This window comes from Papilio machaon, chromosome 26 (assembly GCF_912999745.1).
Source record: "Papilio machaon chromosome 26, ilPapMach1.1, whole genome shotgun sequence".
Lineage (NCBI taxonomy): Eukaryota > Metazoa > Arthropoda > Insecta > Lepidoptera > Papilionidae > Papilio > Papilio machaon.
This window is the reverse complement of record NC_060011.1, coordinates 189123-207139: the sequence shown is the minus strand read 5'-3', so window position 1 is coordinate 207139 and position 18017 is coordinate 189123. Positions and strand designations below refer to the sequence as shown.

The following is an 18017-nucleotide window of genomic DNA, read 5'->3' as shown; positions in this document are numbered from 1 at the left end:
AAACATATTGTTATCTTTATTTTGTTAAAGATAATAAGAAGGATGACAATAACATATTTTGTACAGGGATTTTGGTCTAAGAAATCAACGATAAATCAAGCTATGAATAAGATCTGATATTGAAAAGTTATTTATTATGTAACATGCACTATTTTATTCCAGACGATAAATTTCAAAATGCATTAATTACAATTATGATCTTGGAACATAACTTGACAAAATGAAATAAAAATAACGTATTCTTAGCCAAAAAATTGGATCCTGAAATAAATCTCTATATATGAAGCAAAGTTATGAAATCTCAAGAAAATGTTCTGACCATCCTTTATTCAAGTCCCCTAGTAGTCCATGAGTTCCATGAGCTCTATGATGTGCACAAGGTCCATGAGATTCATGGTGGAGATTTTCACGGGTATTGGGCTCCGCAATCAAAGAAGGAGAAGCAGGCGACGGGCTCGGTATGCTAGAGAACATGCAGGTTTTCGCACGACTTGGATTTGGAGTCACGCGCCCACACGCGTCCCAGTAGACCTCGCACCTGGGGAAAGTTTCAAATCATTTATGGCACCAATTTGTAAAATAAATCGATGAGATTTTGTATTTTTACCCCATGGGGCCCACCGAAGACACAATGTTAGTGTACAATGGCGAGAAATAATGTTCTATATATAAAAAAAAAAATAGAGACTAGGAAAAAAGAAATTAGGAAATGATTAATTATATTGTGGTTACCTTAACACTGGCGGAGAGTCGTGTCCTTTTCCTGGGCGTGGAGGCGGCGGAGGGCGGCTCTCCTTCTGCGGGGGAGCGCGCACGCCCGCGTGGCTTTCGAGGACTACTGCGCTTCCTAACATAAACACAAAATTTACTATGACATTTACACATTATTTTACTCTATGCTTTGGACTGAGCAAATATAAACAGCACTCGAGACCAATGAAGAACACCTTACGGGAGATGGCCAAGAAAGTTGCGACCCTCAGAAATGAGAAAACAACGCGTAGATAGAGATAGAAAGAGAAGTCATTGAATGCAAATTACACCGTTTGTCCACTTGACATAACTTGAGCTGAATCTGGAATGTCTGTCTTGTTTACCTGACTCTATCGGCGTGTTGCTGCTTGAGTCTAATCTGCGTGAGAAGGCCCACTAGCAGTTCATCCACGTTATGGTTGATACCAACCGACGTCTCTATGAACTTGCACTCGTACGACGTCGCCAGTGATTTACCTTCTGTAAAAACCAGCTGTGATTGGTATGGCCGAAGAAAGTATGCATGGATTATGTGGTCAAAGATATGTGTAAGAATTGAAGGAACTCAGATATGACGGATGATAGAGAGGTGAAGCGTAATACAGTGTGCGGACTCTCCTAAGAGGGAAAGGTCGGCAGACGACAATGTTTTTTGTTACCGTCGGTGGGCACGAGGCGCGAGCGCGCGAGGTCGGCCTTGTTGGCGACGAGAATGACCGCACGGCGCGCTGTGTGTCCAGCAGCCCACAGCGCCTGCAACCGCCGCTCCGCCTCCGCGAAGCTGCCGCGGTCCGCCGTCGAGTACACCACGCAGTATCCGTGCGCGCAACCCTCAGACTGGATATCACATAATTCAAGAACAACAACGCCTTTAAAGTCAAAGTGCTTTCAATGAGCTTGTTTACCCAAGAACAACTGGTCCTTTGTCATATAATATACTAATGATATTTGAGATTTGGTTTATAAATGCGTATACAGCAATAAAGTTGTCATAATGTTCTCTTAAGGATTTTCGAAATATCCAAAGACAACTGTCTGAAAGTTCTGAAAGTTCTCATAAATGTAATAGAATATTTTATGGTAAATTGAAATCCCGAAATCGCGAACTCGGTCGATTTGCTATAAATTATAAACAATGTGCACAATCAAACTCTAACGCGTTCCTGATCACCACATTTACATATTGAAAGCATTTTCACGCCCAAAGCGATTGCTTTCACAACGTGGCGTTTTGTAAACAATATTTTCTGCATTTTTCTTTTTCAAAAATAATATTAATTTTTCTCCATTAACTCTAATTCTAGTATTAATGTGAGGCACGCTTAGTATTTTAAATTCCTTCCTAAATAAAACGAGTCTTGGCTCTCGTTAACAAATAATATGCATCCTATAAAAATATATTGTATAACTGCGTTTATGTCGCTTCGGTAACAGGCTTTTAAATCATTACAAGGTCTAAAACGTGTGCGAGTTACAGCGCTCTTTGTTGCTAACGAGGTTTCAGCGAATGGTTTCAAAGTATTAATGGCCTTACTGAAGCTCACAAATGTTTTGATGGCTTTACTCCGCCGGTAAGGGGCTTTTGAACTTCAACTTTGGATAATAGAATTATGAATTCCAATTTGGAATTAATGCAATTACCTACTTTGTAAATTATTTCTAGTTTATTCTGTTTCTTCTCTACATTATTAAAGTAATAATTTGACTGCTTACAATAACGTGTTCTGGTGGTGAGTCGAGGAAGGTGATCTCCGACTCCTCTCCGGCCAGCAGCACGCATACTGATCTCTCGCCGGACTCGTCATCTGTGATTATTAAATACTTCCAAAAATGTGCTTCTTTCTGAGTGCTTTCTTTACTGTTATTGTAAAACTTTTGTCTCTTGGTAATCTTAATCCTATTAATATTATAAATGCGAATGTTTAGATGCTTGTTACAAGGTATCTCCAGAACGGCTACATGGATCTCGATGAAATTCGGTATAGATGTAGAACTCACTTTGGAAGAACACATAGGCTACTAATTAAGTTTTTTTTCAATTCCACACAGACGGAGTTGCGAGCTACATGTAGTTGTTACATGAAGTATAATATCTTTTGTTTTCATTTTTGTAGTAATTGTAAACTTTACTATTGATTTCGGCAATTGATAAATTTAAGTTTCTTCTTACCGATGCTAGTGTCATAAGCGTGTAGATATTCCGAGGTCATGAACTGTCCAATGAGACTGGACTTGCCGACGCCGGGCGCACCCAGCACGAGCACTCTGTACGCACTCAGGCCAGCCGAGGAATCCCTAATGAATTTAAATTAAATCACAAGTTTTACTTTATTTACATAATTTTGAAAGAATGGTTATATCGAAGTTAAATTCATTCTTTTATATCGAAAGAGGTCATATACATATGTGTGTATGAAGAAATGAGAAGTGTGTGTAAACTCTTACCTGGAAGACGCCAAAGAACATGGCGCCGACGCTCTGGTCGCCGCCTCAGTGCTGGAGGCGCTGGACGCCACAGATGTGTTAGACCGCGACCGCCGAGAGCGCAAGGAATCGCCACGGTTTACTACACCTTTACCTGTTAACAATAAATCTTGTTTTGTGATTGATATTGCGGTCGGCTGGTAATTGATTATGGTAGCAAGTTACCTGTAATACTGAAATGTCTTAGCCTATAGTACTCTTCCTCGACGCCGGTGTTGGGCATGGAGGCGACCCGGGCTCGCTGTTGCGGCAGACCCAACAGTTGCCGCTCGCCTGTGCGCGACCGTGCCGCTTTCACCGACTGCGAACGCGAGTGGTGCGGGCTGCCGTATCTGCTCACACGGATAGGTTACTTAAGAATTTAGAGCTAGATTCAGCTAACTGATAAAAGCTTCGTTTGTTGATTGTCTCCAAACTGACAGTCTCATTACCTTTTATCAAACTCGTGTAGATCTTCTGACGTGAACTGACTGGTGACATCGAGGAGCTGTTGTATGTGGTCACTGCACACTCTGCTCTTGCGTCTTCCACCATCTTCTCCATCGCGCACGAGGATGGTGGAGCAGCCTCCATAGTCCAGAGACAGCGAGGGCTGTTGTACCACAATGGTGGTGCGCCCCGCTGGGATAGTGGTGGTGGCGGAATCCAAAGGATTTGCCGTCACGTGGACTTGCGCCGCTGATAGAATAGTAAAAGTTTACTGCTGCGTTAATTAAATAAAACCTCTAAAAGAGCTGTAACTTGTTAATTGAGACTTTAAAAGCCTCGCGAGACAGTTAAAATGGCGGGCAGATTTATTGTGTAATAAAATATTTTAAGTGCAACAGTAAATCGAGTTAGTGACGACGCGATAAAAAATTTGAAATCGGAAAAAAACTCAACCGCTTTAGTGCTTTAAGGTTCTATGGAATTTTGAATATAACTATGGATGCTGAATATTTTTAGGTATTTATGGAGCGTGTACCTGTAGATTGTCTTCTGGAGGATGGCGGTGGAACGGAATGCTGATGTGCCGATGATCTTCTCCTATTGGTCGTGAAAACTTCAGTGCCTTCGAGTTGTCTTCTCAACTTCGCCACCTCGTCTTTATAGTAATCCTGTTTATCTAATTTTTGTTTATTCTTGACCCGCGGCTCGCTTCCTCGCCTCTTGGTCACCTCCGGCTCGAATTTAAAATGCGTTTCGTATTTAGTTTGACTCGCTTTCGGACTTTTAGGTGGTTCTAGTTTAGGATCGAAGGGAATTTGTATAGAAGTGGACGGACCACTCGTTTGGCTGACCTGGATTTTATTTCTGGGTTTTGTTTCTGGTCTAGGTTCAGGGAGTGGTACATCGAAGACGAATCGAGCAGGCCCCGGTCTGGGGGATTCTATAACGTCCGTTGCGGATTGCGGCTTGGTGTACGCTGGAGAGTCAATGTCGCAGCTGTCCTGCGGGCGGTGGTAGTGGGGCGGGGCGGTGCTGGGGGGATTGGGTTGTGGCAGACTGGGAGGGTCAGCGTCGATGAGACTGAGCTGGTGTGGTGCATCGGGTGGGTCGGGCTCGGCGTCCATGGAGTCGTCGGTGCCGGTGACCGAAGTGAGTGCGGTCGCGGCGGAGTCTGTGCTGGTGTTGATGGTCTTGTCGGAGGTCGTGCTGCTGCCCATCATCACCACCTGCTGGAAGGAAACATAATTTTTAAAGGCACTAAAGAACATGTTTTTATCTAGATTTTATCATTCACATGCTAAGTAGTTGGTATAATAAAACCTTATTCTATATTCCATCCATCTACAATAAGTGAATACTCCAATTCACAATTTAGGTAATATCTTAAAAGCAATAAATAACAAGAAAATAAGAAAACCTTGTAACACTTGGTACGAGTAGCTGAGAGTAATATCAGAGAGTGGATCATAAAATATGAAATGCAGATAAGAGGAGAATTCACAGCTGACACGGGTTTATATAGTCTTAAACAGTCTCGCGAGAGATCGCATGATTCTGATGTTTTATATTTAATATAAGGGTAAGTTATACAACAATTTATTTAGTCGTGATGAATTAAATTATAGGTTAAATGCTTAAAATGCAAGTCAATAATTATTAAAATCTGTAGAGTAGAAAATACAACAGTACAAAAACGGAATTACAAGTGTATATTGCTGACTCCGATGACGTAATTATTTACTAGATCTTTTACGTTACATATCAGCGTGTAAAAGTTATAGACAGAACGTGTAAAAGAGCCATGTTGAAGATTTGTTAACCTTATTACAGAAGACCAAGAATAATAAAAACATTCGTAAACCGACATACGTAAGTCAAGCTTTAAAGGCTTCATGAGACCACTCAAGTTGAGTACCTGAAAGGTGGGTTGTGTTAAACCGGTCGTAAACTTCAGGGTAGTGGCAATAACACAAGCTGAAGATAAGTGATACGGCCGGCGGTAAATCTTTACTGTTACGGCGATAAGTAACACTTCTTCCTGTTCAAGTTAAGACATACATACTAAATATTTTTGGATGGAATGAAGAATGTTTGGATGGATGGATGTTTGTTTGAAGGTATGCCCAGAACGGCTACATGTATCTTGATGATTTTGACATAGAGGTAGAGCATTGTCTTGAAGAACACATAGGCTACTAATTTGTTTTTTTTTTCTTTACTTCTGCGTGGACGGAGTCGCGGGCGTAAGCTAGTACACTATAAACTACATAAGATCTCCAGCAAACCTCACTTAATTAAAGAGCATGTTCCAAATTGAAAATTACATAGAGTATGAATACAGAGGCACTTTCAGTTAATTAATATGATTTTATTCCACAGAGTAGTTCCGAACAGAGCGTTCATTAAGATTAATTCCGTTCAGTGAATCTGCTAAGTGAATCGGTTTCGCTCCCGAGGCAACATACGAAAAAAAAAACTATTGCACAGTTAAAGATTTCATTTTTAATTATTATTCTTTTGTTGAAGAGAACGATTTTTCAACATGGATTAATTATTGCTTTTTATAGATATTACTTTTGAATACGACTCTTGTATTAATACATATTACCATCTCTGTAATTATTTTTGACATCAACAGAGCATCGACATCGACAGCTAATATTGATATAAATGTTTAACAGTAGTGGACGCCAGCAACAACATACGTTGCACGAATTGGTCGGCTCAACCTGTACAATACTATGTTTATGATGAATGCTAATTTTATTTTTTATAAAATACACGCAGTTGCCAGTGACTTGGTTCATGCCGCCTTGGTACAATCTACGTCTCCCTGGGATAGTGTACTTTCCCGCCAGTGAAATAAATTTCAAGTCGGTTCAGTAATACTATTTAAAGCAAACAAACAATAAAATGTTTCCTATTTATAATATTAGTATAGACTACCAGTCCACCGCGACTTCCAACATTATCCCAAACTAGAAACTAGACGGTGCCGTCACCGGACGATCAAACGTGAGTTAAGCCGTTTCTTAATTAATTAATTATCCCAAACATTCATTTTTATTAGTAAAATAATAGATAATCTGTTGAGTGAAGCTGACCTGACCTGCTGTGAATGCAAATTGCAATAACTCTCCCTGGAGGCAGCTGTTCAATTTTAAATATTTCTAGAACCTTCGGAGCCCGAGATCAATTTAAACTTTTACAACTTTGTTGTAAAACAAATACTGAGTCATCGAAAAGTGCAAATATTTGAACTGCGTCAATTTAAAGTTTATAATAGTATCAACTTTCACTTGTTAAAAATATATCTTTCAGTTTCAACTGAGATGTCGTATTACTTTACTAGCTTTGACCCGCGACCCAGTACGCGTGGAATTAAAAAAATAAATAAGTAGCCTATGTCTTCTTCCAGACTATGTTTTAGATCCGTTGAGCTGTTCCGGAGATACCTTCAAATAAACATCCATCTAAATATTCGCATTTATAATATTAGTAAGAAGTAAGATAGACACAATAAATCATTATTTTTACCGTAAAAAGGGTTCAGATGTATTTTTATGTAGATATATAAAGTGTCAGGTCAGAGTAAGGATAGTTACAGGCGACTGGGCACATCGTTCTGTTTTTAATTACTGTCAACTTCAGAACGTATTCACAAACATTTTTATATTGTTGAAAAATAAATTGAAACACTACTCCCTTTTAAAATGAACGTTTTAAATTTCATTCATTGAATTTCAATCATTAAATCTTCCAAAGTTATTTAAAAAATAGACGTCTAAAAAATCTTGAGGAATTCTAAAAATTATTATATTGCATAAAAAGAGAAGCATTTAAATATCAAGAATATCTTACTAACATTATAAATGCGTAAATTTAGATGGATGGATGGATGTTTGTTTGAAGGTATCTCCGGAACGGCTCAACAGATCTTGATGAAATTTGGCACAGATGTAGAGCATAGTCTGGAAGAACACAGAGGCTACTTTTTAAGTTATTTTTAATTCCACGCGGACGGAGTCGCGGGTGACAGCTAGTAGGTAATATATCTATGTCCTTATGACAGTTGTATGTTACACGAGAATTGGCTAGTGCATGCAGGAAATAAGCGCTTTATGCCCCCCATCCACTAAGTCCGTCTAGACAGCGAGTATGTACGTCCGTCGTTACTATTGTTGTGAAAATCTCTCGCATTTTAATGAAATTCTTTTGCTTTAATATTTGCAACATGTACGGCAAAGGCTTGTGCTGTCTTTTGTTATTGTAACTTGTATGAATACTGTCACAAATAGGATAAACACTTCATAATAACGGTTCGAGAGCAGAGAACTGAAGAATATTTTATGAAACGATGTTAAATTGTTAGCATTTCGTTTCGTAAATAACTAAAATTACCTATTCGAGTAATTCTTTATTATTTTTCATTGAGTATGATTATCGTCAAAATGAAAAATCTTTTATATAAGTGTTATAAACATTGTAGAAATAATGTGTAATTATATCTTAGGGCCTAGTATGAATAATTGCGACTCGCGCTTTCGCCAAGTCAACGACAAAATATATTAAAATTCTGCATGAGATTTTGTGAACGATGTTATGAAAACGTACTCACGAATGTTCATGATTGGCCCTCAGGACTACAATATCAGTACACCATGATAAAGTTTGTTTACAATAAAATTTTACACAAGACGGATATGTGGAGATTAAACTTTGATATAACTTAAGATAACTTAAGACGCTGTATTTTAAAAATTCAATATCACTGGCCTGCCGCCAAGTTCGCGATTTTTTTTTCTACTTTCTTTCAAACTTCGGCTGCAGTTTTTGTTCGAGTACAGCCACGTTTCTTTTGTTTCTTTTTAATTTTACGTTCTTCTAATGTTGCCTCGAACTTTTGTATTATTTTTAATCTATAGAACATGACTATTTTGATAAGTTAAGAATTTAAAAAAAATTAAAACATTTTTTTTTCATTTAGGGTATATAAATTATGAGATATTTCAGCAAATATGGAACAAAAACTTGTAATATTACATACCACTTCACCACTTTTTACACTTCTATTTATGTATCACATTTTCGTACATTAATTTTGAAGCAAACACTTTATCAATTTACTGTCAAAGAACACAAAGTTCATTCAGAACAAACTAAATACAGACAACTATTAATAGATTTGTCTAACTCTCAGAAATAACCATTACCAAAATTTAGATTTCTATTTCTAAATAAATTGAACCTAATTTACAATTCATTGCTATACAAAGTATTTATATAACAATTTATTATTTATCTTTACACAATTTACACAGAAATAACTATATAATTATAATAATTAAACTTAACAAGATTAGTTATTTGAGAAAAATCTACGATATTGAAAATTATTATTAATAAATTATAAAAATCTAATTAATCGAAGTTGTACATTAATTTAAATTATTAATCTAGTTGATTTGTAATTTAATAATATATTTTTATAATATTTTCGTATTAACGAATGTATAAACACAAGTATGACGCGCGGCCGGCGCTGCGTTTGCTCTGACGAATGGTCACCAAGTGCCAAATGATACGTTTCACCCTTAAATCTCAACCCCATATTACATACTTCAGCGTTTTTTTACAACTTTTTCATATTTTTCATTGTATTTTTCTTACAAAAATTATGTGGCGTGCTGATGTTTCCGTGGTATGCGGATGTTTTGTTTCCATTGAAGGATTCAAATCAGGAAGCCAGAAGGGCAGGTAAAAAATAAATCTTTTGCCTTTTAATTAAGCGTTCAAAAGTAGCAAACCCGCTACCGCTTCTAAATTAGCCAACATGCCACCTTTGTGCGTCATAATTCAGGCGTCACAAGATTCTATGTTCGAATGAAAATGTTTACTATACGATCAATTTACTTGTGTCTAAAATCAATTATAAAATACTAGCTTTTACCCGCGACTCCGTCCGCGCGGAATAAAAAATAGAAAACGGGGTAAAAATTATCCTATGTCCGTTTCCTGGTTCTAAGCTATCTGCCCACCAATTTTCAGTCAAATCGATTCAGCCGTTCTTGAGTTATAAATAGTGTAACTCACACGACTTTCTTTTATATTAGGTCCTTACATATGAAATTGGCGTTTTTCGTACTGGTCACTTTAATCACGAATTTCTCCTCTTTGGTAAGGAATTCCAAATTCAAATTTGTACAGCTATAGACTCATGTATTTGTGGTTCGATGACCGTCATTCATTTGTTTTTTTTCTTCTGTTTTTTTCTGTTTGCGTCACTCATTTTACAAAATGGAAAACTTAAAATATCGCATTATTTACGAGTACGAGTTCCGCCGTGGCACTAGTGCTGCGGAAACGACTCGAAGGGTGAATGATGTGCATGGCGGTCGTGTTGCAAAAGAAAACACAGTTCGTTTTTGGTTCCAACGTTTTCGTTCTGGAAATTTCGATCTGCAGAACAAGCCCCGTGGACGGCCTGAGACTCAAGTTGATAATGAAGAGTTGAAGGCTATTGTGGAAGCGGATCCATCGCAAACCACGTCCGAGTTAGCTGCAGGCTGCGATGTTAGTGATAAAACTGTTTTAATTCACTTGAAGCAAATTGGGAAGATTAAAAAGCTTGAAAGGTGGGTACCTCGCGAATTGACTGAAGCAAACCGGCAAACGCGCGTCGACTGTTGCGTTACATTACTAAACCGGCACAATAATGAAGGTATTTTAAACCGAATCATTACCTGTGATGAAAAATGGGTTTTTTACGATAATCGGAAGCGCTCAGCGCAATGGTTGGATCCTGGTCAGCCAGCCAAATCCTGCCCCAAGCGAAAATTAACCCCAAAAAAGTTACTTGTAAGCGTTTGGTGGACTAGTGCCGGTATTGTTCATTACAGTTTTCTCAAATCTGGCCAGACTATTACGGCTGATGTCTATTGTCAGCAATTGCAAACCATGATGGAAAAGCTAGCGGCTAAACAATCTAGGCTGGTCAATCGCTCCACGCCACTGCTGCTTCACGACAACGCTAGACCACACACTGCGCAACAGACGGCTACTAAATTAGAAGAGCTTCAATTGGAAAGTCTAAGACATCCTCCGTACTCCCCGGACCTTGCTCCAACAGATTACCATTTTTTTCGAAATTTGGATAACTTCTTGCAAGGGAAAAAATTCAACTCCGATGGGGCAGTCCAAATCGCCTTCAAAGATTTTATTGATTCCCGTCCGACTGTTTTTTTTAGTAAAGGGATCAATGAACTACCTATGAGATGGCAAAAGTGCATAGAAAATAATGGTTTATACTTTGATTAATTAAATATATTATATGAAAAAATATTCGACTTTTTGTTCCTCCCATACAAAACGCCAATTTCATATGTAAGGACCTAATATATATAGATATAGATTGTAACTACATGTTTAGGTACAATTTAATAAATCATTTAGAGATATAAAGTATGTATATTTTTCGAAGTAAAATTTGCACAATTAATTTTTTTTTCATATTTTGATTACATATTTATTGTTATAATGATAAGCGATCGTCTACCACATTATATATAGATGTAGTTACTAGTGTATTTTGAGACATCACAAATTGAGATACAAGCAAAAACATCTCTCTTATATTTTATTATAAGTAAAGTGACACTATATACAACTTCAATGGCAATAAACACACGAAATTAAATTTCAATTTACAATTTCGCTTTAGCTTAGTTATATGGCGAATATTTGACATTTCAGTCGAGTTTGGCAATCCATCAATTCTTCCTAAGACTAGAATATTTCAGCAAATATTCATTGACTTTAGGAAAAAGAAGTTGCTTTATAAATTGGCTGTACGTGTTGTCCACATGATTCCATGTTGGACGATTCACCTCGTAGAGCTCTGCTACATTGGGTAGCTGCAACGAGAGCCACTTCACATCTCTAGGGTCCGCCACGAAATCGTTCCTACCGTAGATCAGCACCGTCGGCATCCTCGTGCGATTCAACATGTATTCCGGAGGTACTCTACTGCCGTATACTTCGAGATTCTTCTCCGGCCCGTAGTCGTACTTACTAAAAGAATCCATATTCTGCGCGTAAAGTGCTATAGTCTTTGCAGACGCGCCTGCAGGAGTATGTTCGTACAACGCCTTCACTGTCTCTGTTAATATTGAACCTGGCTCGAAGGAATCGATTAGAAACAAAGCCGCTTTACATACGGTCGCTGCGAAAATGTTATCTTTACAAATAATAGAACCTAATGTCTGAAGAACACCGCCACGCGGGAACACTTCAAGATCCTCGGGTCGTTTCAGTAGTGGTAAAGTTAACGCATAGAATTTCAGAAATAGTCGCAAAGGTAGTGATCTATAATACTTTAATCTAACTCCAGGAGCTATATTTATGAATACTTTTACTCTATCGCAAGCATTCGTTTCTGAACACGTGATGTACAATATTCGCGCTCCTTGGGAGTATCCAATATAGTTGACTGCGTTCGATCTGGTTTTATTTAAAATGTACTTAATGATAGCGGGGACATCGAATTTGCCCATTTCATGAGTGCTGAAATCCCAAAATTGTGAGTCTGTATCAGGATTTAGTCTGACATGTCGTCTTCCGTACTCTGTACCCCGCACATTTCCCGCCCAGGTGTCGTAACAGGCGTCGGCTAGTAGAAACGCCAGACTAGAGGAAGGACCGGCATCTAACCAGGAGTCGGAGTCCACAATAAATCCTGGCATCAGAAGAACTGGAATCTGCCTCACTGGGCCACTGCAGCGTTTGCCTTTCGGTATACGAAACATCGTTAGAATATACCCATCTTCTGTAACAACTGTATGTTCTTCAGATGTATATCCATAACTTCTAGTAATTCCAGTAAAGTTAAAAAATACTCTTCCAGGATTATTTATTAAAGATAAGTTAGAAGGAATTAACAAGTTTTGTCCGAAAACATTTTTCAGAAAAATTGAAAAAAGAACAATTCGAATACGACCAAGTGCACCTTTCGATTCCATTTTGCTAGTGAAGTGAATTATCCACAAATATTGTGACTTTAAACGTTTAAAAAGTTTCACATTCAGATAATAATTTTATCAAAATAATGCACTTTAAGCAGCTAATTTAAAAACAATAGATGTACTTAGAATATAATTTCACTAAATTAATATATTATTATCTGACGCTATAAAAATATACGCATATGTAAAATTTTAATGTGTGATATGTAATTCTTACAATTTTGGTCTGTCTGTATGTCTGGCTGTGTTTGTTCATGGCAATAGAATCAAATTTAAACGTGACTTTCAAGAGAAGTTAGCAGATGCTTACTGGTTTATTGAAAGCTACTATTTTTTTAATTCTGCGCTGATGAAGTTTCAAACGACCTCTAGTCTATAATAAATTCTATTTACACACAACAAATAAAGTTTACGATCATTGGCAAAACTTAAAATGTATCATTATCGAATAAAAGATGTCTATTTGAAATTAAACAGTTTGTTTTTATTTTCTGAAACATACAGCATTTGTGTTTTCGATAATCAATTTAATTTAATATTAATCATAATTCCTATTAGACTCAAAACTTTATTAGTAGTCACTAAGCTTCATGTTGTCCAAGGGTTACTTCAACTAAGAATTATGGTTTGTAGATAGAAAAATTAACATGTAGATAAAATGACAATTCGTTGTTTTTTTTAAAAGCCGTAAAAGTCCGTAACATTTATCCGTTACTTGATAATACCTTGTCAGTATATTTAAGAAAATATTTATTTATTTTAGGAAAAATCTGTAACGGAGTGAATTGACTGTAAGTGTAATCTAGATGGTTCCATGTTGGTCTTCTTACTTGGTAAGTTTCTAGCACATTCGGCAGTTGAGTCGAGAGCCACATCACGTCTTTTGTGTCTACAAGGTAATCATTTTTGCCGTAAATCAGTACTACAGGTATGGTGGTGCGATTGAGCGCATACTGAGGCGGCTCCACGCTGCCGTAAATTTCGAGATTTTTGTCTGCTCCGTAATCATACTTATTAAACGTTTGAGCGAAGCTCTGAGAATAAAAAGCAACATTCCGTGCTGAAGAACCAGCGGGCGTGTGTCCAAATAACACTCTTGCTGTTTGAGTCAAAACGGAGAGAGGGTCATAGGAATCGATCAGATTTAAAGCTAGCTTACAAATAGTAGCGGCGGCTATGTAATCTCTGCAAAAATACGCTGCCAGACTTTGAATAAGTCCACCTTTAGGTAGAACTTCTAGTTCATTAGGATTCGTCAGCAATGGTAATATTAATTCGTAAAAATTTACCAACAGTCTGAACGGTAATGACCTGGTGTACCGCAACCTAACAGCTGGCGCCAAACTAATGAATAATTTTATCTTATTGCAGTATACCGTTTCGGAGCACATAATAAGAAGTATACGAGCCCCCTGCGAATATCCAACATAGATGAGCTCAGTGGAACTGGTTCTGTTCAAGATATAGTCGATGAAAGAGGGGATGTCGTATTTACCCATTTCATTGCTCGTAAAATTCCAAAACTCTGAATCTGTATCTGGATCGAGTCGCTCATGTCGCCTTCCGTAGTCAGTTCCTCGTACGTTTCCTAGCCAAAGGTCGTAACATGCGTCGGGTAACAGGTAGGCAAGGCTGGCCGTCGGGCCGGCGTCCGTCCAGGAGTCAGAATTTAAGAGGAATCCATGCATCAGTAAAACTGGAGGCTGCCTTACAGAACCGAGACAGCGTTTGCCCTTCGGTATACGGAACATGGTTAGTATGTATCCATCTTCTGTTGTCACCGTGTGTTCTTCGGATATGTATCCATAACTTGCGGAGATCGATGTAAAATTTGAACTTGCGTACTGTAGATGATCGTCTTTTGCATTCTGAGCTGCTGTTAGGTTTTGTCCTAATGAATAGGCAGAAAAAATTAAAATGCAAAGAACACAGCCACCAATGGATCCTCTTTTCGTATTCATTTTTAATATATAACGTGATGTGGCTTTTACGCTACTGAATATAAGTCTAACAAGTAGGTATACATTATCAAAAGATATTCTTAAGTAGGCTATTTAAAAACAGTTGCAGTGTTGTAATTTCCGTTCAGCTTTTTCTACATGACTTTTTATAATTTCACGAAATGTTAATTAAATTCATTTGCAATTAATTCGAAGCAATAATCTATAAATCGAACAAATTCAGTTTGGTTTAATTATAAAGTAAGAGTTTAGGTAAATGTGTGCTGAACTAAAACATAACATGTTACTAAATTCTTCGGCAAAGCAACGACTGAATCATTGTAAATTTAAGAAAGTCCGACCTTATAATAATAAATAAGTTAGACCTTATAATGTTTTATTTAATGGCCAGTTTCTGTGACATATCTAATAATTATTTTATAATACTTAATACTTTACTTTCATAACCTAAAATTTGATAAGCTGCTCTATTATGTTAGCCGCGACTCCGTCCGTGCGGAATTAAAAAAAAACCTAATAAGTCTATATAGATTTCCAGACTATGTTCTACATATGTGCCAATTTTCATCAAGATCCGTTGAGCCGTTCCGGAAATACCTTCTAACAAACAAACATCCATCTAAACATTCGCATTTATAATATTAATAAAAATCTTGAATCGATGCGACATTATGTTATTTTTGTTATTTATACTTTTAAAGTAGTCATTTTGTATTTGATATTCATTTCTTGATGTATTTATTATCAATAAATTCAATACCCTATGCGTTCCCAGCTCTATCTATATAATTTTGCATTCGTTTTGCTACATAATGCTGGCAACATTAGCATTTCGTTGCAATTTTTTGTCGCTCACGTATCTGTTAATTAATTCAAAACTTGATAACATAATACAAGTTTTGGTAACATTATTATTTGAATAACAATTAACTGATATAAAGAATTAATAGTTATAGCAGTTAGGTTCTTCGTACACAAGGCAAGGTAATTCTTTGAAACTAATATTGTGTCTTTGTGTCGTGAGTATCGAGAAACCCGTACTTCATACTCGCAATGGTGAATCGTCGACATAAATGGTCAATTTGGTCAGTACAAACAAAATGATGCATAATTAAAAAATGTTGCTCCTCCATCTTCGAAATCTCAGCGACTTCTCTGACTAGACAAACAGGTTGCGAGCGACTGGCTTTGGCAATGCCAGTTAGAAATGTCGCCGACGCGTGCCTGTGTACGAACCACTATCGACTTACGGTTAACTTGCCGGTTAAGTTTCGAAAATTTACATCGCCATGTGTACGAAGGGTCTTAGTCTAAATTAAAGTCGCTATTGATAAGTTGTCATTATCGTACTTTGCTACTGTCCTGGATATACTCGTGGTAGATGTCACACCGGTTTTTATATAACAATAGTTATTTCGAGTATCATCTTCTGGTCCTTTATAAAATAGATGGGAGAATTCATTACAAGTTGCTTTATCATCCGTTATGCCAGTCCCGTATTTCTTCTTTTTTATCATATTCTAACCGTCTCCCTATTTAAATACAAACATTTATAAAGACTTTCCAAATCGCTTTTAAGTGATCTGTGAAATCTCTGGTATTATTTCCTTAAGTAAAATCGTTTGTATCTTATTGCTTAAGACAAGACAAATATAGACTTAAATGTAACGCTTTCGAACAATTAAAATTTTTAAATAGTCAATTTTTTTTAATGTTTATATTTCATGGTCAGAAAAGCAAATAATTAAGTTGGTCGAATCTATAAATGGTCTTACATAAAAATAACAATAGTTCATAGAACTTATCCCCTATTACTGTATTTACGTAAGTATTGATTTATTTTGGGGAAGGTCAGTCGCTTCGCTAACTGGCTGTAGTTGTTGTCCAAATGATTCCATGTGGCGCGGCTCACCTCGTACGTCTCCAATACGTTGGGCAATTGTTTGGACAGCCACTTCACGTCCCGCGGATCCACCAAGAAGTCGTTGTTGCCATAAACTAAAACTACAGGCATCGTTGACTTTTTTAGGTTGTACAATGGGGGGACGGCATTGCCATACAATTGCAAATTTTTTCTCAAACCATAGTCATACTTCTGAAATTTTTTTGATATTGCTTCCTGACCGTAAAATCCTATGGTATAAGCAGACGCCCCCGCCGGGAAATGTCCAAACAATGTGCGTATCGTGTCTGTCGACACGGAGCCCGGATCGTAGGAATCGATGATTGCCAATATCAGTGGACAAACTGTTCTCGCCAGTTCGTAATCTTTGCATATGAAAGCGGCTGCAGTTTGAATCAGACCGCCTTTTTGTAAAATCTCGAGTTGTCGAGGACTTTTCAATATCGGTGAAACCGCAGCATAAAATCCTGTCAACAGCCGTAAAGATATACTTCTGGTGTATTTTACTCTCACCGCAGGCGCCACATTGATCGCAATTCTTATTTTCTCGACATTCCCCGACGTCTCCGAGGCCATCGTGAACAGTAATCGACAACCTTGTGAAAAGCCCACGAACATAAGATCTTTGGAACCGGTGTGTTGTAATATGTAGTCAATAATTGCCGGGAGATCGTAGACGCCCATTTGTTCGGTGTTAAAGTCCCAGAATTCTGAATCGGTGTCTGGATCAAGTCTGATGTGTCGCCGTCCATAGTAGTTTCCGCGCACATTGCCAACCCACGTGTCGTAGCATACATCGGCCAGGAGGAATGCCAGCCCCGCCGAAGGCCCGGCGTCCAGCCACGAGTCAGCGCTCATCAGCAAGCCGTGCATCAGTAATACGGGTGGTTTCACTACTGATCCGTTACAGTTTTTGCCTTTCGGTATACGAAATAGAAACAATATGTAGCCATCTTCGGTGATCACCACATGTTCTTCGGAGTAGTATCCGTAGTTTTTTGTAAATTCCGTAAAATTTGAAAGTGAATCCTTGGTGTAGGTTGTCAATAGTTCATCCTGTTGTTGGAGCATCGTGTAGTTATGCGCGCAGGCGGTGCGCCTGACCAGCAGGGCCAGAAAGACCGCGCAGGCGAAGAGCACACTACCGCCGCCCGCCGCCTCTCGCATCTTTCACCAATTCGCCGGCTGAGCCTATGTCGAGCTATTTAAATGTCGTTACATTTATCTACTAGCTTATCTATACAGCAATTCTAATACTCAATGTATGTAGGTCGTCATTAAAAAGTACTTAATTTCCCTCGCTTGGATTATTTGAGGCTTTTTGGATAAAGAAAGAATTTGACAAATATTGATAAATTGTCTTTTGTTTTCACTTCATAGAATCGCTACATTTATTTATATTTTTAATCACGCCAACAGGACACATATTAAATAGAAACAGATTCAAAATTCACTGATACATTTTGG

General features: G+C 37.8%; 3 protein-coding genes across 3 annotated transcripts in view; all 3 read right to left on the bottom strand.

Moving 5' to 3' along the window:
* Positions 1–329: 329 nt before the first annotated feature.
* The window catches only part of LOC106716444, a 61514-nt gene continuing 43826 nt past the window's right edge, over positions 330–18017 (bottom strand). The window contains exons 2-11 of the mRNA XM_045684591.1: positions 4202–4892; positions 3669–3915; positions 3403–3569; positions 3199–3331; positions 2924–3048; positions 2467–2558; positions 1413–1590; positions 1098–1233; positions 733–847; positions 330–538 (exon numbers count right to left, since the gene is read on the bottom strand). Coding sequence (XP_045540547.1) covers positions 464–538; positions 733–847; positions 1098–1233; positions 1413–1590; positions 2467–2558; positions 2924–3048; positions 3199–3331; positions 3403–3569; positions 3669–3915; positions 4202–4892 — 1959 coding nt within the window. The 3' untranslated portion in view covers positions 330–463. The remainder of the gene's footprint in view (positions 539–732; positions 848–1097; positions 1234–1412; positions 1591–2466; positions 2559–2923; positions 3049–3198; positions 3332–3402; positions 3570–3668; positions 3916–4201; positions 4893–18017) is intronic.
* LOC106716448 (lipase 3) lies at positions 13289–14692 on the bottom strand. Its single transcript, XM_014509965.2, has one exon. It carries the CDS (start codon positions 14645–14647, stop codon positions 13391–13393), a length of 1257 nt encoding a protein of 418 aa, XP_014365451.2. The 5' UTR covers positions 14648–14692; the 3' UTR covers positions 13289–13390.
* On the bottom strand, positions 16368–17723 carry LOC106716447 (lipase 3). Its single transcript, XM_014509964.2, has one exon. The coding sequence runs from the start codon at positions 17715–17717 to the stop codon at positions 16449–16451; it is 1269 nt and encodes a 422-aa protein (XP_014365450.2). The 5' UTR covers positions 17718–17723; the 3' UTR covers positions 16368–16448.

Excerpts from the sequence above, each read along its gene's own strand:
- LOC106716448 (XM_014509965.2), bottom strand. The coding sequence starts at position 14,647 with ATGAATACGAAAAGAGGATCCATTGGTGGCTGTGTTCTTTGCATTTTA.
- LOC106716447 (XM_014509964.2), bottom strand. The coding sequence starts at position 17,717 with ATGCGAGAGGCGGCGGGCGGCGGTAGTGTGCTCTTCGCCTGCGCGGTC.